General features: G+C 36.6%; 2 protein-coding genes across 3 annotated transcripts; one reads left to right on the top strand and one right to left on the bottom strand.

Annotated features, from left to right (window-relative positions):
* Positions 1-5: 5 nt before the first annotated feature.
* On the top strand, positions 6-7,491 carry LOC109082392 (T-box transcription factor TBX6L-like). Of its 2 annotated transcripts, XM_042757349.1 has the most exons (10): positions 6-1,701; positions 1,917-2,082; positions 2,393-2,489; positions 3,221-3,385; positions 3,487-3,636; positions 4,008-4,078; positions 4,388-4,455; positions 4,617-4,821; positions 5,537-5,571; positions 6,149-7,491. In XM_042757349.1, the coding sequence occupies exons 1-10, from the start codon at positions 1,611-1,613 to the stop codon at positions 6,406-6,408; spliced, it is 1,308 nt and encodes a 435-aa protein (XP_042613283.1). In that variant the 5' UTR covers positions 6-1,610; the 3' UTR covers positions 6,409-7,491. The 2 variants fall into 2 exon arrangements, with proteins under 2 accessions (XP_042613283.1, XP_042613282.1); XM_042757348.1 differs by lacking the exon at positions 5,537-5,571 and having other exon boundaries at positions 10-1,701; positions 5,775-7,491.
* Positions 7,492-8,941: 1,450 nt separating this feature from the next.
* On the bottom strand, positions 8,942-26,833 carry LOC109082393 (flotillin-2a-like). Its single transcript, XM_042757398.1, has 11 exons — positions 26,575-26,833; positions 22,562-22,643; positions 18,178-18,268; positions 11,811-11,934; positions 11,382-11,500; positions 11,129-11,242; positions 10,129-10,248; positions 9,802-10,016; positions 9,505-9,688; positions 9,123-9,272; positions 8,942-8,980 (listed from the first exon to the last, which is right to left on the bottom strand). The coding sequence occupies exons 1-11, from the start codon at positions 26,621-26,623 to the stop codon at positions 8,942-8,944; spliced, it is 1,287 nt and encodes a 428-aa protein (XP_042613332.1). The 5' UTR covers positions 26,624-26,833.
* Between the last annotated feature and the right edge of the window lie 52 nt (positions 26,834-26,885).

Here is a 26,885-nt window from a genome sequence, read left to right on the forward strand (position 1 = left end):
AAAAAAAAGTTAGTAGTTAATAATATGAGACAAGACTCTACTTACATTTTTTGAAAGTGCATCCTGACTGTATGAGGGGTTTAAAAACATAAAACAATGTTTTATTCAATTTCTACTCAGGATTTAAATCACTAAGATGGGTTTCATGACATTACAATAGTGGAAGCACACACACAGATGCCAATTTCATGGATTATGGTGGCCAGTTGTTGATTGACTTCAGATGAAATCACCTCTGGGTGTCTGTTCTCATACCCATGTGTGAGCCGTGACAAATTAACCTGATTCTACATCTGTAGTTGTCCTCAGCATCTGGATGTTAAAGGTCTATTGGCTAACATGGGAGTGGCCCCCCGTGGTTACTGTGGAGACAGACTCCCGGTTAGGGTGGGGTTGGGGGGTGTTTGTGACTGCTCAGGCCATGTTAACAGATAAGAACAAGATTGTGGCCTATCTGAGTTGCACCAGCGTGTAGCAAGTCTCTGACACCTTATCTGCCACCCAAATAAATGGACATTTCTGTTCATTTATGATGATTTCACAGAAATGAGGTCGCTGTGGCCAGCTAGACATGAAGGGAACTGGAAACTGCCCTTTAGAGCTCTTATGAAACACAAGTATTCACCTGATCTAACTGATTTGGGATCATTTAAACATAATGGTTCTTGAGTGCTGGCATAAAGTGTGTGCAGAGTCAGTTCTTCGAGAACAATCCTGCTATATCAGCATCTTCTCCTTAAGCAAAGCACTTAACAAGTAGCTCAATTGTGACTTACTCTTCAAGTAGTTTACTGTAAATTAACTTAAAAACACTTAATGATGAAGACACTAGATCAGGACCTTTCAGGCTTTTTTCAGGCCAAGGGCTCCTTGGTTTAGGAGCAGAAACCCCTGTTACATAATATATAAAACTGTTACATTTTAAGTCGGGTATATAAAATGCAAGTATACCATTTTAATGTGTTTATAAAATAAAATATAATTTAATAACATAATATTAATAAAAATTAAAATATAAACAAAATTATTCAGGGAGGTAAAGAATATGAACATGACTGATGACTTTGATGTTGGCTGTACTTTCATCAAAGGTTATTATGTCCAGGCCTCACTCAGAGAAAGCCCTTAGCAAATAACCTGAAACCAGATTTAATGCACAATTTTAACATTCAAGATTCAAAATTATCTGCTGAATTTTGACAGATTGACCAAGGGCCAATAAATAGTGCCAAAGACTTCCTGCAGTAATGAGGGGGCAAACTGCTGGGGCGATTAACACTTATATGCGTGTGTGTGTGTCTGTATGGGTTTGGAGGAAGTGTTAGGGAACCCTTGGCCTCTAAAGTAAGATGCACCCCCCTTTCCCTCAGATCCGAAGATTGTTGTTTCTACACACCTTTGTGGGCAGGCTGGAGCACAAACTGGGAACTCGGAGAGGCAAAGAGACAGATCAAAGACTAGACTGATGTTTTGACAGAAGTGCACATACACACCTCTGTCCTCTTTGAAGTTATGGAAAGGTAGCAACCCAAGGATAGTCCTAGCAGGTCAATTGGCTTTGGAAGCTACAAACCTCGGGACGAGTCACTTTAGTTTGTTGCTCCAGTCTCATGGTCATGTATCTCCCAGAAGAACGGCCTGTGCTGGATTTACCTTACAAAATGAATCATTTGGCTAATAACTACGAATATTATCCACAAGGTAGGACTTTAGATCTTTACATCTCATGTTTTTTTAGGTTTTAAATTCAATTTCAGGTTTATTTATTGTTGTTTTTTAGTTTATTGATTATTGTGAGTTGTCAAGACAACTGACTAAATGGAGTTTTTTCTAATAGCATACAAACGCCATTCTGTAAAGCTAATGTTGTGCATATGAAATGAATGAAAATCTGAAATGATTATATTATCAATTAGACTGTAAGGAACTCACTTGCTGGACTCAACATGGCCTCAATGGCAGGATGAACAGTCCTGTAGCTGAACTGACCTCACTGCCAGTTCATGTATCACTGCAAGACCGAGAGCTTTGGGACAAATTCAGCAGTACTGGCACAGAGATGCTGATTACTAAATCTGGCAGGTATGAACCTACAAGGGTTTTAAATTACTAAATTAAGTCCTTTTAAGAATTTTTTACATCTACAATGACCATATATGTAGTTATTTAACAAATGTGTATTGTGTTGGAATTTACCCCTATTATAGTGCAAGAAATTATATATATTTGTTAATGTATCAAAGAGAAAAGGCAGTGTTGGTAAATGCATTCATTTAGCTGAATAATTCATCATCTTGAAAGAATTACAAATCAGAATGTACATTATTGAGGGCATCTTCTAATATGTGATGACTAATTGTTATGGTGTGTGTCCGATGTGCTTTTATTTCAGGCGGATGTTTCCCAGCTGCAAAGTAACAGTGACTAATCCAATAGTCAAGTATGTGGTGATAATGGACATGGTGCCGTTTGATAACCACAAGTACAAGGTACCTCCCCTCCACCCCTCCCTTATGACACATATACTCACTTCAACCCCCTCCAACCTCCCTCACAAACACACACGTACACTATCATTCAAAGGTTTTGGGTCAGTAGATTTAAAAACAAAAAAGATAAATAGTAATAGTAATAATAATAATACTTGAAAAATGACAGTAAAGACATTTTTAATGTTAAGGTTATAAAAAACTCATGAATATTTATAATGTATTTTAATTTGAATATTTCGTGTTTTGATGATTGTTGTTTGTAATGTTTAGTGTTTACTGAGTTGATTTATTAGAATGATTTCTGAAGGATCACATGACACTGAAGACTGGAGAAATGACATCACAGGAATGTTACATTTTTTAATTACATTTAAATTTTTAATTTTATTTTACAATATTAATATTTCCACTGTATTTTTTATTTTTTTTTGGTCAAATAAATGCAGCCTTGGTGAACATAAGAGACTTCTTTTAAAAATATTTTGTACATAACTGTACTACAACTCTACTTTAATTTTAAACTATTTCTTTCTATTATACATTAATTTGTTTTATTCCTTAATATCTTAATATCTGCTTCAGATAGGGATGTTATAATGTTGCAAACCTGATAGATGAGTGAACAACAAAACCAAAGACCTAAAAATAAATTAATGCTTGAATGATAGATTAATGATTTTTGTAGTTAATTGTAGTCTTTGACTATTCATTCTCTTTTATTGTTACAGTGGAATAAGGATCTTTGGGAAGTGAATGGTTCAAGTGATCCACATTTACCCAATCGGTTCTTCATCCATCCAGACTCTCCTGCGCCTGGAGAGAAATGGATGCAGTATCCAATCTCCTTTCACAAGCTCAAACTGACCAATAACACCCTCAACTCTAATGGCCTGGTGAGATTTTAGAAATGGGGAAAGTGTAACAGTTGAAAGATATTTAAAGGTGTTTTCTATTTTTTACAGTTTATACTTCTATTTCTCTCCATGTTCTATAGGTGGTTCTCCACTCCATGCACAAATACCAGCCCCGTCTACACATTGTCCAATCTCCAGACCCCTGTTACCCTCAGAACCCTGGCAGTTACCTGCGCTTCACCTTCCCTGAAGCCGCTTTTATAGCTGTCACAGCCTACCAGAACCAGGAGGTGAGAACAGACATTTCACACGGGATGAATACTGGAGACCCTTAAACTGTATGTGAATTACTTTCAGAGCTGGCCTTCAAAGATACTTTTCATTAGAGTTCCACTGCCATCTAGTGGGTCAAATTCATGAGGATAAAAGGCCAATTAAAATGTCTATGGTAGCAGAATCTAGTATCCAGTATATTGTGGAAAATATGCAAAACCCATTATCTGTCACAAAATATCAGCAAAACATTTAAGTTGAAATTTGAAGACTTTAATGTGTCAGATTTTTTCTCTCTTAATTTATTATGTTTTATTAGTCCATTTTTGTATCATTTATTCGTATTGACTGGCATGTCTTTGGTTTTTGCTGATGGGACTCAACACAGATCACAAAACTCAAGATTGACAACAACCCCTTTGCCAAAGGCTTTCGTGACAATGGGCTGAATAGGAAAAGGTGAGAGACACTTAAAGAGACACAAAAAGAAAGGATTGAGATTTTCTTTCTTTTCAGGAAAATTCACTTAAAAATGTCTCCTTTACAGAATAAGACATCAGGGCTGATATTTTTTTTCGAATAGTTATAATTCTTTTCAACCATGCACAGTAAGTAAAGGAGCAAGATTTTCATCATTCTTAATGGCAAATCAAAAAGTATTTAATAGAATTTACATAGTGTTTCCTGTCCTGGCTGTTGAACCTCCAACTCTAATGATCAGTTCTGATATATTCAGTTAATATAACTTTTTTAATTTCTATTCCTTAGGTTTAGAGACAAAGAGAGCCAAGAGACCAAGGATTCAGATGGACAGGTCAAACAGGAGTTGACACCAAGTGAGCATGTTAAATCTGTTATATTAATGTAGCTTTACATTATATGCATCAGTGTTGCATTTTTACTTCAATCATGAGGGTCACCTTGATGTGCAAATTTTTTTGGTTTAGACAGACTAAAGAAAAATAAATTGTGTATTTCTACTTTTGTCCACTAACAGTGCGACAGTCACAGAAAGATGAGGTGGTGGATGTGACCGTGTCCAGCTCCGATGACTGCAGAGGAATGCTGAATTCTTCAGAAGTGGCTTCCTCTGTAACCCCCAACCCTTTCATATCAGCCTTTGTAAACACTAGCACTGCTGGAGGGCCTTCACCCCATCAGACACACTCCATTCTCAGCCTCAATAACAGACACATGAACAGGTGAGTCTGGCTCTGATTCTGCCTGAGATGCACTGAATACCACACTAATAATAATCAAACCATGATATTATGCTGCAGTTCTGCAGGAAAATACTCATTCTTGCTCTAGGCTTATGCATTATATTTAATCTTAAAGATTCAGGGATGCAAACTTACCAAGATAAATTTTTATTATCTAAGCTTTAAAATTGGGATTTACTGTCAATTTTAGCATGGCAGGAGAGGGGGAAAAACTCACTTTAGACCATATGAAGAGGATTAAAAATATTACTATAGTAATAATACGGTTTAAAAATAAATTAAAATTAAAAATAAATAAACAATAAAAATAATTTAATTTTACAGAACAAGAGTAAAATTACAAGTAATTCTTAATTTCTTTGCTTTCAAATTGTAAGCCGTAGAGCTTTTATTTTGGCTTAAAACCTAGTTTGGATTTAAAACTGCAATTTTACGCTGAAGTGACACATTTGAATCCCTGGAGATTAAATTTATTCTCAGTTTATTACTTTTTAGACAACTACATCAAGATTATTAAACACAGCATTGTCCTCCAAAATACTATTATTACTGAACATTAACAAAATATATGAAAGAAATACAGTATATTACTATAGATTATATATTACTATATAATACTACTGTTCTGTTAAATAATAGTTATGATAATAATAATTAAAACATTTAATAATTTAATAATAATTTCCTTTTACAGAACAAGTAAAATTTACCAGTACAACAAGCAAAATTTCAAGCAAAATTCTTAATTTCTTTGTTTTCAAATGTTAAACCATAGAATTTTTATTCTGGCAGAAAACCTTTAGATTTGTATCTGCACTGAAAAGTGGCAAATTTGTATCCCTCAAGATTAAAATTATTCTAGACAACCGCTACATACAGACTTGACCATTTTGTCCTCCAAAATAATGGTGTCAATTTTTTTTTCCTCCAAGTCCCAGAGAAGCCAGACCCTCCAGCCTCCATAGTTTGTGTGCAGCTCTCCCCGTGGCCCAGAGCTCCTGCATCCAGTCCTCCACAGGAGACGGCCACCTCAGTACACTGCCATCTCAGATCAGCAGCCCTCTAAACCCTCAGCAGCACAATCACCACAGCAGCCCAGCCTCTCAAACCCCAGGCAGATCCATAATCCAGCTCCAGCCTTATTTTCAGACCCCTCCCCATCCCTCACGACAATGTCCTGACATGGAGCTGCCCCTCCCTCTGCCTCCTAAACTGAGCCGGATGCAACTCCCTGGAAGTGCTCTGAGGAACCTGGAGATGATCCAAATCTCCAACTATGTGAGTCCAAGGCCCCTCACCGACATCCTTAACAGGATCCATTTTCGAGCCTTAGCCTCAGGACCATCAGGGAAGGTCCTGCAATATCCCCCCCAACCTGAGCAGTACCTCCGTGGCTCAGACCGAGAGCTGCATCCGCAGATTTATCCAGCGGTTCAGAAATACATTGATCAGCAGTTCACATTAAACAGCATGCTGAACAGCCAGACTGAACACAGATCACAGATGGACTTCGTCAGTGCCAGAGCGCTAGCTGAATACTACTGTGATCAGCAGACTGGGAAATGAAGATTTTCAGGCATCATCTAATTACGACTCATTTTATTGCTCATTTGCAGCAGAGACTGCACTGCTCTGCATTACTAGATTACCAAAACACAAAAAACAAAAACACAGAGGGCTTCCCAATCAAAGAATGTAAATATAATTTTCAGTGGGATATGTGGTTGTTGTTAGCTGTCACTAATGTCCATATTTATGTTTAGTCTGTTATTATCTTTCTGAACTGTACTGTCTAAACTTCCTATTTGTAATACTGAAACAAACATTTCCTTTAAAGCTGCTATGAAACTATATGTATTGTGAAAGCGCTATACAAGTTGAATAGTTTTTTTTCTAAGCCTGTTTTTAAACAAAAATTATTTTTAATCAGAATGAAATTATTTGAACTTCGCTTAATCCACACAAGTTGTTGCTTAAGCACTCCATCTCACACAGAACACCCACGCTTCATTATCCGTTTCCCACCCTAATGTTTTTCTCTGATTATTCTCTTTCACTAGGAAATTTACATTACAGAAGCAAAATGAACTGTAGACTGTGTATCGGTCTAGTGTAAAACAGCAAATATTTCATACGGGAAAAAGACAAATGAATCAAGAAGGAGTTTATTGACTGTGATCAAACAGATTTCTTATTGGATACATAACTTGTATACTATATATTCATTCTACAAGAAGTTATAGGCATTAACCATATGCACTGCTATATAACATTCTCAGTGTGTGATTGTTAGCAGTGGAAACATCACAAATCTGGACCAAACACACTCAGCTCAGAAACAACAGCTCTAGTTTAGATTAAGCATAGAAAAGTTTTTGAAGCCTTAAGTTGATTTTAGATGTGTGCAACATCTTATAAACAATGGCTACATTGTTCCACAGTTCCCTTTTCCCAGTTGAAAGAGATATTCATGTCATAATAACAAATACACTTCATTTTGAAGAACGAAAATTGAACATCAATTTTAATGAACTTGTTTCTGACAAACAGAACATTTTTTTCACAAATCTTTTTGCCGAAGGGTACTGTAAAAAAAAAAACTTTATATTTGGCATCTGATTATGAACAAAAGACCGGATTATTTATGATTCAGCAGCAATGTAAAATAAATGTGGATATACTGTTTGACAAACTGATTTGCATTATCATGACATAATGTCAAACTGAAAATCTGAAGAAAACAAAACACTAAAATAGAGTTACTCTCAATGGAAAAAAAAATAGCTAAAGCGGCGTTAGAATTCACATATACCTGACAGAGCTCTCACATTATCTGGATGTTAATAACTAGTACTTTAGGAATAAAGAATACATGTGACATTATTTTAAATATTGCAGTTAAAACATAAAAAGGAAGTCCTGACATAATCAAAATGCATCACTGAATAAAAAAAAAAAAAAAAAAAAAAAAATATGAAATTATTCAATACGGGAAAAACTCCTTAAGGCATAGAGTATCTTCAAGGAAACTATGGACATGGTAGATGTTCAACTTCAAATGCACAGCGTATATCAATTATCTCCAGACTTCTGGATTTAACAGTAGACAGGGTTCTGTACTGACAGTTTGGCTGCAGTCATAATATCTTACTCGCAGCTAATGGAAGAGGACCAAAGCTTTATCATCTGCATAAACATTGGGTGAGGTAAATTATCTGAGGTTTTCTGCAAAGAAAAATAAATATACTTTTCTAAATCCTGATAATTCAGCATGTTTTGGCCTTTGCTTGCATCTCAGTAAAAATGCATTTGGACCACTATTATCCAAAAAATAGGCAAAACATTCTCAAAGAATATACATACAGATACGATTATGAATCACACGGCGTAGTTTCTCATGATTGACTGCACAGTGAAAGTATGATTCGACCTACAACCCTAAAATCAAACTTTTAAAAAGTAACAAACTGATTGTTTTCATCCCACTATAAAAAAAATATATATATATTACTAGAGTGATTAATGTTTGAACTGTACAAAAATATGTTTACAAATGAACCTATGTCTAAATGTATTGGTTAGATCAACTAAAAGTCAGTCCTCCTCATTCCTGTGCCACTATTTGACCTGAACAGCAATGTCTTCATGATTTCAAAGGCCCAGTTGATCAATCCACTAATCATGCTGCAACAAACTAATGGCTCTTCTACACTATGCTTCTTTATATCTTCATACACTGCATAAATATAACTGTGAATACAACCTTAGCTACTCATTAAAATGGGAAAACATCCTTATCTTCTAAATTACTACATACACAAAGATCTGCAGCTGCCCAGTGGTGAATTTTATGAAACAGTTCTGTGATTAACAAAAATAATTATAATTGTGGTATGTCGTTTGAGCAAACAGACAAAAAAGGATATAAGTGACAATACAAGAGCACATGCAGAGAATCTGGTCCTGAAGAGGTAAGGCACCAGGGGTCTAAAAAAAATCAAAGCCTCATTTCTGTTAAAAGAAAACAGCTTTCAAGTGTTTCTTTTCAAGGCAATCAATGTGGGAGTGTCGGAAAGGCAGCAGAGTGGAAGGAGCGTGTTCAAGCTTGACGATTGGACATCTTCTGAAGCAAAGGGATCTGGAGAGAAACAACATATTTACATGATTAGTTTTTTTTTTTTTTTTTTTTTGATCAAATGAATGCAGCCTTCATTTAAAAAATAAAAATAAAAAAAAATAAATCTTAAATTAAATAAATGTTTGAACATAAGTGTTTGAACATTGGTATTATCCTTGGATGTGAGGGCGTTTACAGAAACAGGTAGTTCAGCCAAAAGACGATTCACTTCCCCAGTGACACGGCCACCGTCGCCGCTCAGGATCACAATCTCATTGGTACGGCTCAAGGGTGCTGCCACCTGTGCAGCAATCTGTGACACAACAAAAACACATTCAGCTTGATTCTTTAGAGTATCATCTTTAAAAAAAATAAAATGAAAAATTACTCAAAGTTAGTGTTTTAACTATTATTAGTGTCGGAGAGGTCTGATCACACTTAAAGATTTGCAGAGAAAAAGAAAAAAAAAAATCGGAGCACACTGCATCTGCAATTACTGTAATCTCATTCAACATTTGTTCAGAAGTTCCCAGACTTCCACACACCTTTGGCAGAGCCTCAAGGACGAGGGCAGTCTTTGCAGCCTCTCCGTACTGCTGATAGGCCTCAGCTTTGAGCCTCATCTTCTCTGCTTCAGCTTTACCCACAGCCTCAATGGAGCCGGCCTCTGCTTCTCCAATACGCTTGATCTTCTCTGCTTCAGCCTGTGCCATCAACACCTTCTTTATCCTGAGAGAGAGGAGCAGAAGACAGAACCACTCCATGAGTCCTTTGTTATCTGGCTCCCTTAAACTATAATATACCAATTGTACATATACAACTCACTAACTCGTGTTACTCACTTCTGTGCCTCAGCGAGCTGCTGCATCTTGTAGGCTTCAGCCTCAGCTGGTCTCCTCACAGTGGCGATCAGCTCTTTATCTGTCCTTAGGATCTCCTTTTCCTCAATGGTGATCTGCTTTTTCCTTTGAACCACCTCGATCTCAATCTCCTCCAGTCTGATCTTCTGCTGCTCCTTGGCTGCCTGAAGCTCATAGGCCAATTGCGCCTCAGCTTTCTGAGATAGGTGAAAGGAAAAAACGATTATATTTGTTGTGTTTAAGTGTCACATATTTGATTGATCAGTGCAACTGCAGTATTAAAATAACCAGAGGAATAATCAGCTCTACCTTAGTGTTCACTTCTTGATTGAAGGCAGCCTTCTGCATCTCCAGCTCTCTCTTTGAGTCTGCCATTCTTGTATCGGCTTGGAATTTCACATCCATCATCTCCTTCTTACAGTCTGCTTCCTAAAACAAGGGAATAAGGAATGGGAGAAAAAAAAAGTTCCACACCACTTGCTTTTTCACATTTTCCACAACTTCTCTCCTGCCTCAAAGTCTGTTAAATTCATACTTTAGCAACTGTAGTAAAAACGAATTTAAATAATAAGTTCATTTTAATTACCAAAAAACAAATCAGAATTTGGTCTTAAACTAGCCAGTCCGGTACCGAGTGAAATATTCATTTTGGTTTTAAGTACTCTTATCTAAATTTTGTCATTTAATTTGGATCTTTATTTCATGTTTATGACAATAATACTGTACATATTGTTGGTAAGATTAATGATGTTTTTGAAAGAAGTCTCTTATCTTTACCAAGTCTGCATTTATTTGTTTAAAAATTGAGTAAAATAGTAATACTGTAAAATATTATTACAATTTAAAATGAGTGTTTTCTATTGTAATATATATTAAAATGTTATTTATTGCTGATAGCAAAGCTGAATTTTCAGCAGCCATTAATCCAGTCTTCATTGTCACTAACAGGCTGATTTGGTGCTCAAGAAACATTTATTATTATTAAAAATGCACAAAACATCTGTGCTGCTTAATATTTTTGTGGAAACCATGGTGCATTTTTTCACGATGAATACAAACTTTTATTTTGTATATAAATCTTTTTTAAAAAATGCAAGCCTTTACTTTTCAAGATAGGTTTTTATTTTCTCTGATATTTCCAAAATGATTCTGATCTGAATTATTATCTGAAATATTTTGACATCCTGATGATCAATATTTCTCCCTGACCATTCATCTCTAAAGGTTTTTTTAACCACATATTTACATTTCCAAGAGCTATTTTTGTACTGCTATCAGGGAAAGTGACTCCTTTATTTCTTCAGCTTACCCTGATTCCAGCATCTCTCTCTGCTTCAGCCACGCCAATGTCAGCATCTCTCTGAACAGCAGCAGTCTGGGATTTCCCCAAGGAACTCAAATAGTCCACCTTATCATAGACATCCTAATGGGAGAAAACAGATAACGTTTTTACCCTGGAAACTGCAATTTGCAGGTTTTTTTGAAAGACAATGATTGATTGTTGAAAACAAAGTAAAACAGAAACTCCATCCATGTGTATCCATGTACCAATGGAAGCACACCTTAATAGTAAAGCTTAGGATCTCGATGCCCATTCTGCCCACATCGGGTGCTGCCACCTCCCTCACCAGCTTGGCAAACTGATCCCTATCCTGGTAGATCTGCTCCACCGTCAGAGTCCCTGTAAACACAAGCAAATGAGGTTAATGGGGATGTGAAAGACATGATGTTCCCTTGTTTTCATGCCCCTCATCCGTCCTCCAGCAAATGGATATACGTCTTATTAGGTTAGGGACATTATGTGGTCTTAAGCTTTTAATCACACAATGCCCCTAACCTTGACTGATCTGATGATAAGAAGGGCTGCTGGTCATGTTACTTATCTGGCAAGAACTTAGACCTAACACTTCCTGTGCACACTGTCTGAACTCTCCTCAGTGAAGTTAAGAGCACACTATTGAAGACAGACACAAGTGTCCAGCGTCACTCACCCAGAATAGAGCGCAGGTGACCTTCCAGCGTCTGCAGAATGACACTTCTAATCTCTACCACTGTCTTCCCCAGGAACTGTTCACAGGCATAACCCAGCAGCTCTTTGTCATTCATGACCTTCACCTAGTAGTAGAACACATATAGTCATGGACCATGACATGAACTGGATCACAGCATGCCATTGACACCTACAGCTTAATACAATGCACTCCACATATAAAGTAGAACAGTCAGCTGATGTTTTACTGTACACATTTATGGTTATGAATAGCTATAATATAGCAAAAATGTTTCAGAGACACACTCAGAATCTTCCAGCATCTTAACAGTTTTCTTATATATGATATTGGATCAAAACTTACAGTTTGACATATGTGAAAGAATATTTTCCAGGTGTGAGGGACAGACATTAAGCACAACCAAATCTGCTGGATGTTGTAATGTTGGGTATAACTGAGGTTGTTATTGATTGAGGGACATGCTTCAGTCAGTATTCATGCCACTCTGAATTCACATGCAAAAGCTTGCAAATCATTATGTAAAAGAATATGTTTATGGTGTTGATAAACAGAATATGAAATAAAATATTTAAGAAGTCCAAATGTCTCATTACATTCAAGCAGAGTGAATGGCTGGGTGATATATATAATATTTACAATATATTTGTGATTCATTACTTTACATAAAAGTTTAATTAATAAAATTGTGAATATTGCCATGAGTTTTTATTTGCTATTTTTTTTTTTTTAAGTTTTCTAAAGTCAGGGTGATTACATGTTTTGCTATCCTTGTCTTGCAAAACCTATAATAATAATAATAAAAAAAAACAACAACTGAGATATACATAATATTATTAAAAAGCTAAGAATATAGACACATATTTTTATATAAAGGGTGGTAAAACCTGATGGGAGAAAAAACCTTTAACAAACTCAAAATTAGGTCTGACTGTTCATGTCTGCGTGCAAAATCAAGTAAAAGAAATAAAAATAATATAATACCAGGATTAACTGCAAGGCATTTTCAATGCAATCAATGTGCAAACAAAAAAAATCTCTCTCCATGGCTGTAAAAAGGAGAATGAAGTCATGCGTCTACTGAACTACAACCAGCTTCCCATTTAAAATATGAAATAAAAAACATGCATGTGGCCTGGTTATTGCAGCAGTACATGATTATGATGAAAGCTGATTTCAGTGCAGTGTCAAAGGTGAACTTCAACCAACTCTAACAGGAGGGTGCATCCTCTCCATAGTCGAGCAGTCATCAAACAGTTAAAGATGTGGTTTATTACAAGCAATGCAATACACTGCAGCATGATGCCACAAATGTGGATGGGGGAACATTAGACGCAGAATGAATCTCAAATTACTCCATATTACAGGAGCAATGTAATTGCTGTGAATGGCATCTGGTAATGGCTGGTCTAGTACTGCAGATGCTGTAGATAAATGTTCCAGGCCTGGAACCATATTTCCAAATAGAAATACAGATATTACATTTTTAGAGTATTCAGAATGAAGGCCTGTTCACACCAAGATTAACATTCAGTGCAGAAAAATTGGTGTAATAAAACATTTGAACATTTTCAGTTGCACTGCGAAGAAAACTGGCCAACCAATAAGATTCGTACTTTTTGTCACATGCCCAGAGCTGCTGCTGTTAAACAAACTCATGACTGGTGGTGCTCACGAACAGAGTATTTTGATAAATGACAGTAAATAACAGAGGAAGAATCTGGACACTGACTCTCATCATTGTACTCTTGTATCTGGTGTTTCTTGGCTTTTTGTCCCAGAGTAACTAGGGTATTTAAACTTTTCAAAAATTGGTCTGAACAGACAACTCGCATGCAAAAATCCGAGCATATCTTCCTGCTGAAAACTTGTGTCGGTGTGAACAGAACTTGACAGGCCAGTGGAAAAGATGAATATTACAGAGTCTAATTGAGTTATTTCAGAATCTGCAGTCATTTAGGATAGAAATGTAAATAAAAAAATATCAATAACAATGAAGTATTGTAGCATTCACAGTCAGCAGGGGGAGCCATGCTTTAAAGGGGTCATATGATGCTGCTACAAAGAACATTATTTTGTGTATTTGGTGTAATGAAATGTGTTTATGTGGTTTAAAGTTCAAAAAACACATTATTTTTCAAATAATGTACATTATTGTTTCTCCTCTATGCCCCGCCTACTGAAACGCATCATTTTTTACAAAGCTCTTTGGTCTGAAAAGCGAGATGTGCTCTGATTGGCCAGCTATCCAGTGAGTTGTGATTGGCCAAAGGTTTCAAGCGTCTGACGGAAATGTTACGCCCCTCAACATATACTGTTATGGTGTGTCCCGACCGGCATGACAGGACAAAAACAATAAAACATATTACAAACGAGGCCATTGTTGCATCCAGTGGGGACATAATTACTGATTATAATAACTTGTACTGTCTTTTTACGCATTGTGTTGAATATCGCGCAAACATAAAACCATGTCTGCATTTGTGATCGGAGAAACGACAAACAACAAGTGCTACTCTACACTGCTCAAAATTCGTGTTTGAATCATCAGTTGCAAATTCTTTACATATGTAAACCTACTTACATACCGTGAGTCAGAAGTGCCAGACTGTCCGTGCAAAGAGTGAGGAACGGCCCACGGCTTGAGTGAGCAGCAGCCAGCGGCTATAACGAGGAATGGTTGGCGGATTCGACGAAGGAGTGGCCGGGGGTTGCAGCAATCACATGTGACGACCCCAGGCTGGACTCCGCTTCGTCCACGGTGAAAGCCGATCTGGGAATCCACAGCGTGAAGTTGATGTATTTCCTGAGCAACCAGCACGGATCACCTTTAGGCATGAATAAAAGGTACGCCTTCTTTCTTCGCATGAACATTTGGGCCGCGTTTTGCAAATCTTCCCACACAGTGACGTAGATATGTGGGGGCGTGTTTAAATGAGCCATTTTAGGGGGGCGTGGACAAGTCTTAACTTTTATAAATAATATCTCTTTAAATTTTAGACTTTAGTCTTTGCAACTTTACAGATCATCTTTATGCACCAAGAGCTTGTAACACTCCAAAGATTTTATTGTTTGATATTTTACATTTAATATTTATTTAAATGGAGGCTGCGTGCACTGACAGCAACATTTTGCCCCGAACTAAAACAAAAAGAATCTTTCACATGTTGCGCTCATGGGAAACCACAGCATAAACTCAAAGGGAGGAAATCGTGCAAGACAGTAAAAACGAAAGTAGGGCAAGACTAAAATGTGTTCTAGGATTAAAGAAAACTTTCTCTTGAAGTTTTCCACATTGATAAGAAAATGCTATTTTGAACTAAAAAAAACAAACAAACAAACAAAAAAAAACCCAACAACAACCCAAAGTACAAGTATTATCTGGGTATGTATCTTTGTCTGCTAGTGAACATATATGAGGATTGATTTCTAACAGAAAACAGACTCAAGGAAGAGGATATTGCAGACAAACAGATAAGTGGGTCCATCAGTTGGGGGGTTAACGATGGATGTAATGATACATTGATATGGATTGAGACACCAAACAAATGAGAGACTAACAATATGATAAAACGCATAAAAAAATCAAAATGGAGAAACTAGACGTGCACATTTTAGAAGAATAAAATGCTTTTTTTGACTGTTGTCAGTGCGTATCTCATTGCACAAGCCAATGATGACCTGTCATTAGGCATTTTTTCCCTTTATTTTAGTATTCAGTATTTTTTTGATGTGGATGTCCCTATGGAACTACATAATTTGCAATTTTCAAATCCTAATGTTATTGTGGCATGTTTTAAGGTTTCAACAAATATTGCATTGCTGACTAAGAGAATAAAAATCAAATATATTGATGAAACGCCCAAATTACACCCCTAGGTATAAGATGCAGGGCAAAGCAGTGTATTACAGACTCATTCTTATTGAATAACTGTCGCTGTTTTGATACAATGGACAAATGTAATCACACAGGCTCTCTATGAAGAGACCTTGAGCTCAAGTCTCTATGGAGACTGAATTGTGGAATGTCTTGCTTAAGTTTCTCATCCAATCACATGTGATTACCAGAGATAAATGCAGTGTAATGGCTGGACTGCCTCTTTGTGTTATAATGCTCTCATTGTTCACACCAGACTAAGTATTCACAGGGAGAAAAAAATAACAGATTAAAAAAAAGAAAATCAGGCTTTGGGAACTGAAATTAAATCTCTTAAAATACAGGTAATGCAATATGCTGCTCAGCTGTAACCATAGTGGAAATTAGCACTTCCACACTGAAGAGCAGAGAAATGTTCATAAGAGTAAACATGTGAGTTCAGATAAACACAGCAAGTTTTGACTAGCTGACAAAACTGTCAAGGTAAAGACATCCAAGAAAAAAAAAATCATCATATAATTTCATCCAGATTCCTTTTGTCTGCTTGAGAAAAGCTTTTAAATGGTTAAAAAAGAAAACAATTACAAACATCTGTAACATCTACACTACAATGACATGAAGGTCACAGAATGTGGCAACATACTGGCTCTGTTCTTAAACCTAGCATGTGGCAGTATAGAGATGCACCGATGTATTGGCCAATAATCTGTATCGGCAGATAAAAGCAATTTATTTTACTTTTGGCCATCGGCCGATGATATCCTTTTCAATCAAAAGGTGGCGGAAAAACGTGTCAGACTGCAACTCATACTATGTGTGAAGAAAATCTCTCCATTGAATTTAGGGCTGTCAATATTAATGTGACAATAAGAAATTAACAGTTAAAAATAGCAACATTAAAGCATGCTCTATTTGACCCTTTGAATTACTAGTAGTTCAAGCCAGGGTTGCCAGATCTGCAGTTTTCCTCTGCACTTCAATAAGTTATAGTGCAAAATAAACATGAATGAACATCAGAAGGTATGTTCAAAAAAACAGTATAGCTCTAATGTAATCGCTCAATCAGTGTTTCAACTGATGAAAGATGCCAATAAAACATTGTGAACAGCATGTCACTTAGCGTGGCATTTACCTCAGCATCCACTGTTCACAGTTCATTATTTAGCTATAAAACAACACTAAAGAGGAGATTTTTTTACTTATAATTATATATGTTTGAATAAATCTGGCACGAAGGCAGGTATTTATGAAGACTATGGTCAAATGAGTTGTAAACAGACATTTCAATTTCCATTTAAGTGTAATTGTGATATCTGAAAATAAATTTCAGTTGAATATGATAGCTCTGTTGTTAATTTTAACCTTTAATATTATAGTAAAGTGCCAAATGATATGGTTCCCTGTGTACTTGGCATAGTTTAGGAGAGATTTTTTTCCTTAAGAAAACCAAACTATTGGTATCAGCATCTGCAAATATAATTCTGAATAATCGGTATCGGCAGAGAAATTCAGTATTGGTGAAATATCAGGCATCACAGATGCACTCCCGATGCAACAGCTGTTTCAAAATATAGGAAGATTAGACACCTCATTTGGGCCAAATTCTGTATCTATTGTGGAGAAGTCAATCTCATAATTTATTGCCATGAGCCCAGAGGACAATTTTATTCAATATTTCTATGATACATATTTTTATGCTTGTTAGAGTAGGTACATGCAGGCCTTGTAGTATTTAGGAGATTTAAAATGTTTCATGTCCTTGTAGAACTCATAAAACTTGTAAACCCTGAATCTTCTGAGAGCTACGACTTGTACCACCAGACCACTGCAAAGTCATGAGAAAACATTTGGCAGTAACATGCAGTTATTATAATACATCTTTTTAAATGATTAACATAACTGACTTTTGTTAATATCTTACTCTAATGTACTGCAAAATTATGTTAATGTTAATAATGCATTTGCATAACAATTTTTGCTTTCTGTATTGTAGTTTTGTCTACTGAGTTCTTAAAACTACACAGATTCCTTTTAATAATGTTGCCACAGAAATGCATAATTCTCAAAAAGTAGAACATCCTGGGTTGCATCTAGTAATTATAGTCACTTACAGTATAAGTGTTAGATTCCAGATAGGATGCTGTCTAGAAGCCAGTATACAACAAAGATATCTAACTGGGTTTTGGAAGAGAGCCATTCTTGTAAATTGTTTTGTTATTTTACTTAACTTTTTCAGTCTTTGATTGACTGAACAACAGTTAATCATATCATGCACAAATCAGTGACCTTCAGTCTGATTAACATGCTAAGATTGGCACTGTGCATCATGAGGGGGGTCAAATTCAGGGACCAGAAAAGGAGGGAAGCAAATGAGAGAAAAAAGCATGATAAAGGGGTGTCGGGTCTGAACCCAGTCTGGCAAACCTGAAAGTGGCATTTGGAGCTGAGATTAGGTGAGGTAAGGTGGTTTACCTGTGCCACACCTGTGACAGTAATAGCTACCCCCTCCGCTGTCTCTACATCCTCACACTTGGGTTGCAGGGTCATAATCTCAAGGGTTATCCTGTGGAAAACGCAAAAAAAGGGAAACAAACCAAAAAAGTTGGCTATGATCTACGGGAAGAATGTCAAGCGGTGTGAAAACAGGAAAGAAGGTGGGATTAAAGAAAGACGTGAAGGTAAACAACACAAAATGAATCTGTAGGGTGAAAACACGAAGACACACCATTTGGTCGGCACAAATCAGGTGTTTTGACCATGAGCTGTAATGGCATCTTAAAGATTATTTCCCAACCCACAATATTCCTGAAAGCCCATCTGATAGATTTGTCATCCATTACAGACCCAACAGTCAAAACAGGCTGATGTGAGACATCAGTTACATGAGCCATGAGCGCTGCGTAGCCAAACTCCAGACAAGGACAGTGAGAGATGACTGGCTCTCCTTCACTGCAGAGGAAGACCAACACTAGAGTGTGGAAGAGAGCGCGAGAGCATGTGTATGTGTGTAACATGGGAAATGGAACCAGGCCACCGCCCTTCACATCCTGAGCACTTCAAATTGTTCTCTGTCTCATTTGGTTGGCTTGTTTCATTCAGTGTGATTACCTGAGCGACCCCTGTCACATCCAAGGGGACACCCTCCGAAGTTTCGATATTCTCACAGCGACAGAGGATGGTCATTATCTCCAGAGAGAGTCTATGTGGGGGAGATGGGGGGTGGAGGGGAGGGGGAGAGAGGATGAGGAGGGTGGGAAGGAGGGAAGGCAGGACAGCACAATATTATCAGTGTGTTAAAATATGTGAAAGGGGAGGACAGAGGTCAGGGTCCAAGGTTAGGGAGTATGGGTGCTGGTGTTGATTGCAGTTGAATCCAGACCCAGACCATCAGGGAGCCGCTGTCTGCTGCATATGGAGAGACCTTTCATATCATGTCATTTATCTTTGAAATCTCATGACTGACTCTGAATGGATGTCCATTATGCTTTGCCTTCGCACTATACCTGTTGGCATTCACAACCTCAGATTACTCCTTTAAACATCTATGACAAAGCAATTTCCATTTCTGATCGGGTGTTTATACTACAGATGGATTTGGACAAAATGATGCACAAAAAAATATTATTCTTACATTTTTAAATAGACCTTAGTATAATTTCAACAGATTACAATGCATTACATTATAAAAATTGTGTGTAGGTTAATTATGTGTCATATTCTTTATGTAGGCTACAAATTCAAATCAAGATAACTGTTATTAAATTAAGAGCTGCAATACATTACAAATCTGAACAAAACAAAACCAGTGGTTCTCAACCTTCTTAACTCAAAGGTCCCTCATTGTCCAACACAATATTCAAAGGATCCCTATAATATTAACAGAACTATTATATATAGCAAATATAATCAATTATTAAAAGAAACTTGGGGTGTGTCTTGGGGTAAATTAACCACAATTAATTTTGTTATTAAAGAAAGTTTCAAGAAAACAAAATACAGCAGCTGTTGAGGGACAAAAAGACATGATTTCAGTTTAAATCTAGATTGCAGCATGCATGTATATATGTATGTATATATATATATATATGATTTCAGTTTAAATCATATATATATATAGCATTATATAGTGTAAAAGATTTGTGTATATATATATATATATATAAGCATTTTAAGTTAGATTGTTTTAATATATTAATAATTGTATTTTTTTTTGTTTTTAAGCAAATAATATGACAAAGATCCAATTATAATCACTGAAGCTGTCACTTTATGTTTACAGTCTTTCACATTGTTTATGTCCTGCAGCTCAGCAAGCTAACTGACTCACTGGGTGGAAACAGGGGTCCCAGATAGTATTTTTTTTTTGTTGGTTTTTTGGGCAATTTTGGTTAAACCTTATTAACCCTATAGCAAAAACATTTTTAACAGGGGAGTTTTCACAGTGTAGAGACCATAGTCTAGGATTCAGCCTATATGTACAAAGTTAATTATGCACCATCTACCAGTATAGTTGTTGTGAGCAGCGAGTATGGACCGCTCATCAACGACCCTTTTCTGTATACTTCATACTAATTTATTTGTTTGTTTTTTGTCTCTTTTAAAAAGAGTAGCTCTTTAATTGGACTGAAATGAAACAGGGCGTTCTTTATCAAGGAAAGGGGATGGTAAGAGATATCCCACCCAGCCTTGCATTATTTCTAAGCTATGCACTCAGCTGAACAACTGTTACCACTGTTTACAACACAACCAATATTTACAGTTCTTTTTTACTTTTAATCCCTCTCTAGAAATTGCATTTAATTTCATCTTCCTATTGACTCGGACAATAAAAAAGGATGAAATACACATTTTCATTTTAGCTGTAACATTAAAACTCATAGCTGCTTTTCTGTAATAGAATACCTTTTTTTTTTTTTTTTTTTTCACATCCATGTGTTGTAACATGACTCGCTGATAGATGACCAACTTCCTGATGGCGGTTTTTTTTATATTACAATTTGTTGTTTCTGATGGCGGATGCTGTCAATGAAGTATTTTTTAATGTATAAAAGCATCTTCAGCAGTGTTATTCTCTGACACATCTCTTGCTCAAGAACTAAATCCTTCCACTGTGCAGACATGGACAAGTAATAAAAGTCTTTAAGATTATTATTTTCAGTGTTTTGATTGATTTTATTAATCTTATTATTCTAATGATTGAGAGAAGTGAGACAGATGAAATGGTTAGAATGGTACGGGTGAGTCCAGCGCTTAAAGGCAGATTAGCTCAGCAAACACTTAAAGAAATGAACAGGAGAGGAACATCAGAGAAAAGGCAGACTGGTTATTATAGAATGCACATGCATCTCAATAATGATTAAAGAAGGAAACAAGAAATTGATATAAATCATACACTTCAGAATGATTAACAGTTATCTTATTTCATACATTTGACTCGTCATACTAATGTTCAAACACAGAGGGTTCTCAATTCTGGCCCTTAAGAAGTCACTGACTTTGTGCGACAGCTGGGATTCAGCTTACAGCACTTCTCATTATGGTATCTGTAAATGGCGATTGAGTGTCGCACAACTCTGACTGAAATTCAATGACATCAAAGCTGTAATGTGATTGGTTATTAAGGCATGTGATCCAAGTTGACCATTACACTTTCTCCAATAGTAAGTAATACAGACCCTCTCATCTCCCAATAGTAAGGCAATCTCTGTCGGAAAGTTACTGACAGGTGAGTTTGATCAAGGTTGGAGGTAAACTCTGCAGGAAAGTGGACCTTGAGGGCCAGAGTTGAGAACGCCTGTTCCAACAGCTACGAGCACTGTGTACCCTACACAATAAACAGTGCTCATACTGAATGACACACAGTTTATGCTTTTTACACTGCGCTTAACATCTTTTTAAAGCTCACTTTCAGAGAAACTTAGTTTGAGGAAAACTGAAAATGTCAAGCATTGACAGAAATCGTTTTATTCTTACAGTTATGGTCCAAAAAATGTCTATTCAGGACAAATTGGATAGTCATTAGTAAATAAGCCTGATGTGCAGGAGTGAGACAAGCCATTGTTTAAACAGCAATCAGTGATACTGACACCGCAGATGTGCAAATAAGAAAGTTATCCCTGGGTTTACGATTGTACAGTACAAAACCTGAACAACCAGGGTTATTTCCTAACCCAGCGCACAGAATGAAAATGTGTGAAACGAAATCATAACCCAGGTTTCCTATAACCCAGTGTTAACAATGTTAATTGTCTAAAGCCCTATATAAAGGCAGTTCCACAGATTTTTGAATATACTATGTATTCATCAGCAGGTGCTGTACTATTAATGATCTTCTGTTTGTAATGACTGAAGCTGAACTTCAGTCAACACTCAGTGTTATTAATTCTGTTTACCTTTCCAAACACTAGCCTTGGATACCCAGGCCTAAATGAAGTGAGTTTATGGGGGGGGATACATTGGTTGAGTACTGATATTATGGGGGGGGATACATTACTGATACATGCTGTCTTAGCTGAAGACTATATCACTGAAAAGAAGAGTGCTGTTTCCTCTCCGGATAGTAAAGGGAGTTATTTTAGTCACAATCAATGTGTTTTAGATGTTGGGAAGAAAACAACAGGCACAGGTGTGTGTACTCTGGAGTTTCTTATATTATATTCACAAGTTTAAATAGTCTAGCCAGACAAATATGAGCATGCCGTGACACGTCTCTAAAATGGTCCTAATGCCCACTCAAGAGGAACTGAAATGTACATATATGGAGAATAGTCATTCAGTCAGTGGGAGAATGATTTGTTTACGTTGTGAGTCAGTGAACACAATAGCAGGAGTGAATGTAATGAATAAACATTCTTACTTCTGTATGTCGGTGATAAGCCACCATGCCCAGGCCCAGCCGCCCACTGTATAGGTCTTCTCATCAGAGCCACAGCAGCCACCTGAGAAAATAGACACGGCATATTTAGCACAAATACACATTCCACACTAACCTCACTTTTAAACTCAAACATGCTTTCAATTATTTGTGGTATTCTAGAATGGGAATCTAACATTAAAGTGGATACTTTGTTAATAAATATTCATTTTACATTTAAAATCAAACCATATTTTTCCATTGTAAAAATCTAAATCTTTCAGCCCATTTCACAAGTTATTGGTAAGTCACCACTTTCACCATGTAATGGTGGTGACACCCAGGTGTACACTTTTAACACTTTGTTCGGGTGCCAGACAGAAATAACTGTCAAATTTAAATTTTCCCAAATAACTCTAAAGCTCCCAGTTACACACAGAAACGAATCACAAAAAAGGAGGAGAGAAAAAGCAAACAAAATGAATTGTCAATTCTAAAAAACTAATTAAAAAACAATGAAAAGTTCAGAGATCACCCCCCCCTCAAAAAAAAAACAAACAAACAAAAAAAAAACAAAAAAAAAAAAAAAACAACAACAAAAAGTATGGTGCCTGCATAGTTGTGAGCAACATCATTCACATGAGTCCAAATACCAGAGTAAAGAAAAACTCTGAATGCAAAGTTAACACAACATATCAATCATTTTAAGAGCAACGTTGCGGAGCCATCTTTTTTCTTGCCGAGCAAAACTTTTCTCTACTGGGCAGACATTCCGGCAAAAACATTCTTTATACCAGAGCTGTACAGGCTGTGGGAGACACAAGCTGTTGTTGCCATTTGTGTCAATAATGTAAATCAAACATCAGAAATAAAATCACTTACTGTCCTTGACTGAATCACTTTTGTAAAATAAATAAGAATGAAAGTATATTGAATTTATACAGTGAAGACTATTCAGTCTATTTGCACATTTTCTTTTTACAAAATAATAATTATTATTCAGTGCTTTAAGTTTTTCAAGTAGGACGATTTATGATCCTTGTTCTGTTTTAGCCTAATTTGTAGCTGTTTACTTGTCTTCAGTAAGCTTATTTTTACTTAGGCAAGTATTATTTTTCGTGATATTGAAATTGGTAACAAAAATTATGAAATTTCAGTGCATCAAGAATTTCGATATGGGATAAAAATCCTATTTAAAGCTTTATATATACACAACCGCACACACACACACACACACACACACACACAATATTATATATATATATATAATTATTGTGATGGGGGGCCCTGCAGTAAGTCATAGCCCCAGGCGTCCAGTGCAGTCTTAATGCGGCCCTGATAGTATCGTGACTTTGCTGGTGATACACAGTCCTACTGGACAATTGCCTGACTTTAGCCCATTCACGAGATGTGCTTAAAAGTGATCTGCCTCAGGAACACCTTCTTTTTATTCGCTGCTATCATTATTAACACACGCCTCTTTTATGACGTAAGTGAAAACTAAAGTAAACCTGAGTACCGGCTGCCCTGCTACAACCACCTACAAAAGGTAAAAACCTTGTACATGCCTCACCAAACTGGTTTATAAACTGCACACTGAACAACATCATCATTATAACCACATGCAATGAAAATCATTGGAAAGCCCCAACTCACAGTTACAGGCTAACCAAACCACTACGGTGGTTAAATCTTTACAGAAATCCGCTCAAGTCAATAATCAACTAGCTGTTCCAAACAAAACAGCTTGTGCATCTGGAACGTCTTACTACATACAGTTAAAAAATCTGGGATGTAAGATTTGTTTCTAAAGAAATTAATACTTTTAATCAACAAGGATGCATCAAAAGTTATGGTTAAAATTATTACCATTTACACAAAAATATTAAGCTGCACAACTGTTAATAATAAGTGTTTTTTTAACACTTCAAATATACCCATCAGAGGCATTCATCACACATATCACACTACTAGTAAGTAAACATGTCTGTTATTGTTTGAACAACAAACTCATAAGTATCATACTTTTCCATCAATAGCAGATTAAGTCATACACATCTTTTGGCCAAATGAACATGCACATCCTATTTCATTATGTAAAATGAAGTCTGTTACTCATGTTGTGATTTGGCTAACAAACTAATGCCATGGGAGGCAAGGAATTAGATGGGTAAGTGTAAAACAGACCTTCCAGTTCTCCAAGATATTTAGGCTACTTGTCTGTGCAAATATAGATATTGTTGGGTCAACCATGACAGGTGACCTGGACTTCAGGGAGGTAATGTAAGATTGTTTACATTCAGCTGCCAATGTTATAACGTTCAGGTCATGTTGCCTGAAGTTTATGCATCAGTCTGGACTCCTGATCTATGTTTAACATGATGTGATATTTAAACAGCTGGGGCCTGTAACCATTAGGTATTTGAGATATGTGAGGAAATTCCTCACAGATCTATGTATATGGGTCTGTTCCCTAACCATTCAAGTCAGAGGTTGTCTCTCTTTATGCTGCAATGAGGTACTGGAAAGTGGAAACTATTCCAACAAGTTCCGTGCATGTCATCAGCTATTAGTGAGCAATCCTCAGCTGTTGTTTGAATCACTTGCACAACTGCAGCCAGACCAGTCACGTGAAAGACAGACGAGTTGCCCATTGAAGCTTCTGGCATGTGACTTTATTTCATGAAACACGACCAATGCGGACACAATGTTGAGGCAGGTTAACCAAAGAGGAAATAACCCTGCAGGAAACTGTTCAGTTAGTAGTTAACATCATTTAAAATAAAAGAACTAGCAAATTGTGTGACCGTGTACAGTTTAGTAGTCTGATATGTGTGATTAATGCCTCTGATGGGTATATTTGATAAACTATATAAAAGTAGCTATAGTTTAAAGGTGTATTGAACAGAGGTCTTGACCTTCTTGATTGTATCCAGCAATTAAAATCATACAACAATATGGTAATTTTGATGTAGTCTATTGATTTAGACTCAATTCATGTAATGAAATAAAACGTTATATTTTGCTATTATTTTGTCCTACATGTGCACACAATCCCATTCCTGCTTGATTTTCCCCATTAAAAATAAATAAATAAATGTAACTTAAAATTATGAAACCCAGGAACCTTTCTTTAACATACCAGGAAGACAAGTAATGAAAAAATTATAGAAATCAGGCCTTTGGACTATGTAAACAAATCCCGATTTTTACAAACAGGGACATGCTTAAAGGGTTATTGTACAATGAGCAGTATATCTACCTGTTCCTGGAGATCTAGCTACCTGCGGAGCTCAGTTCCACCCCTGATCAATAATCACACCTGCCTGTAATTATCAAGTGCTCCTGAAGATGGTGATTAATTGATTCAGTTGTGTTTGATCAGGGTTGCAGAAACAGGATTGGGCACCACTGGTCTTGACTGACACCGTTTTTATTAAACACGACCACTTTTATTCTTCGAGAAAACGTTTTATAGTCTTCATACAAAGGCCAACAATCATGTTATGATTATCTGATCACGTGATATATAGATTTGGCTTAAGATGATTTATATACAGATATGGATGCGGCAGCGGCATCACATGGAACATGTACACAGTCAAAAAGCACAAATACATAAATCGTGTGTTTAATCTAAACAACTATCTTAAACAATCAATATTCCAAACCAAGAGGATTTCAAGAGAAAAGTCGCTTTCATTGCGCAAGCACGTCGAAACCGAAAAGGAACAGAGCACGCGTGAGGCACAACAACACAAACCGAGTGATGGATTGTTATTTGCATGCAATACAAACCACAGTGCAACAGACAAGCACGATTGTTTATCCACTACTCGACTGAAACGCTTGAGAAAGTAAGCTTTAATTGCAGTTAACGTTACACTGTAGAAAAAAAAAACATTTATGATGATTTACATACACATTCCACGTTAGCTACATTTCAGTTGAATATAATACACGCGAAAAGCGGACTGCTTTGAGAAAAACGGAAGGCAGTTGATAGGATATGTTACCTGACACCACCAAGGCTTCGTTTGGTCCTACCGTGTAGCAATTCCCCATATTTTTTCCTGCCCGACGCCTTTAAAAAGCTATTCAGAACGTGAGATTACTTTCTTTTTTCCAACGACGACGGAACAATGTATTGAAAACAATCAGATACAACGACAAGACTCTCAATGCAGTCTTGTAAACACCATATTCCTTAAGATTTCTGCTTGCATGCAACAGTAACGTCAGTCACCGCCCTTTCAGAGATATGACGACTGTTACGACATAACGACAACACACGTTACATTTGTGTTATTCTTCGACTTTCCAGTAG

Source organism: Cyprinus carpio, chromosome A5, assembly GCF_018340385.1.
Source record: "Cyprinus carpio isolate SPL01 chromosome A5, ASM1834038v1, whole genome shotgun sequence".
Lineage (NCBI taxonomy): Eukaryota > Metazoa > Chordata > Actinopteri > Cypriniformes > Cyprinidae > Cyprinus > Cyprinus carpio.

Coding starts and splice junctions, on each gene's coding strand:
- LOC109082392 (XM_042757348.1), top strand. CDS start 1,611: ATGGTCATGTATCTCCCAGAAGAACGGCCTGTGCTGGATTTACCTTAC. Junction 3,637..4,007: donor CAGCCTACCAGAACCAGGAG/GTGAGAACAGAC, acceptor GACTCAACACAG/ATCACAAAACTCAAGATTGA. Junction 4,822..5,774: donor AATAACAGACACATGAACAG/GTGAGTCTGGCT, acceptor TTTTCCTCCAAG/TCCCAGAGAAGCCAGACCCT.
- LOC109082393 (XM_042757398.1), bottom strand. CDS start 26,623: ATGGGGAATTGCTACACGGTAGGACCAAACGAAGCCTTGGTGGTGTCA. Junction 18,269..22,561: donor CTTATCACCGACATACAGAA/GTAAGAATGTTT, acceptor CGTTTTCCACAG/GATAACCCTTGAGATTATGA. Junction 10,249..11,128: donor AGAGAGATGCTGGAATCAGG/GTAAGCTGAAGA, acceptor CCCTTGTTTTAG/GAAGCAGACTGTAAGAAGGA.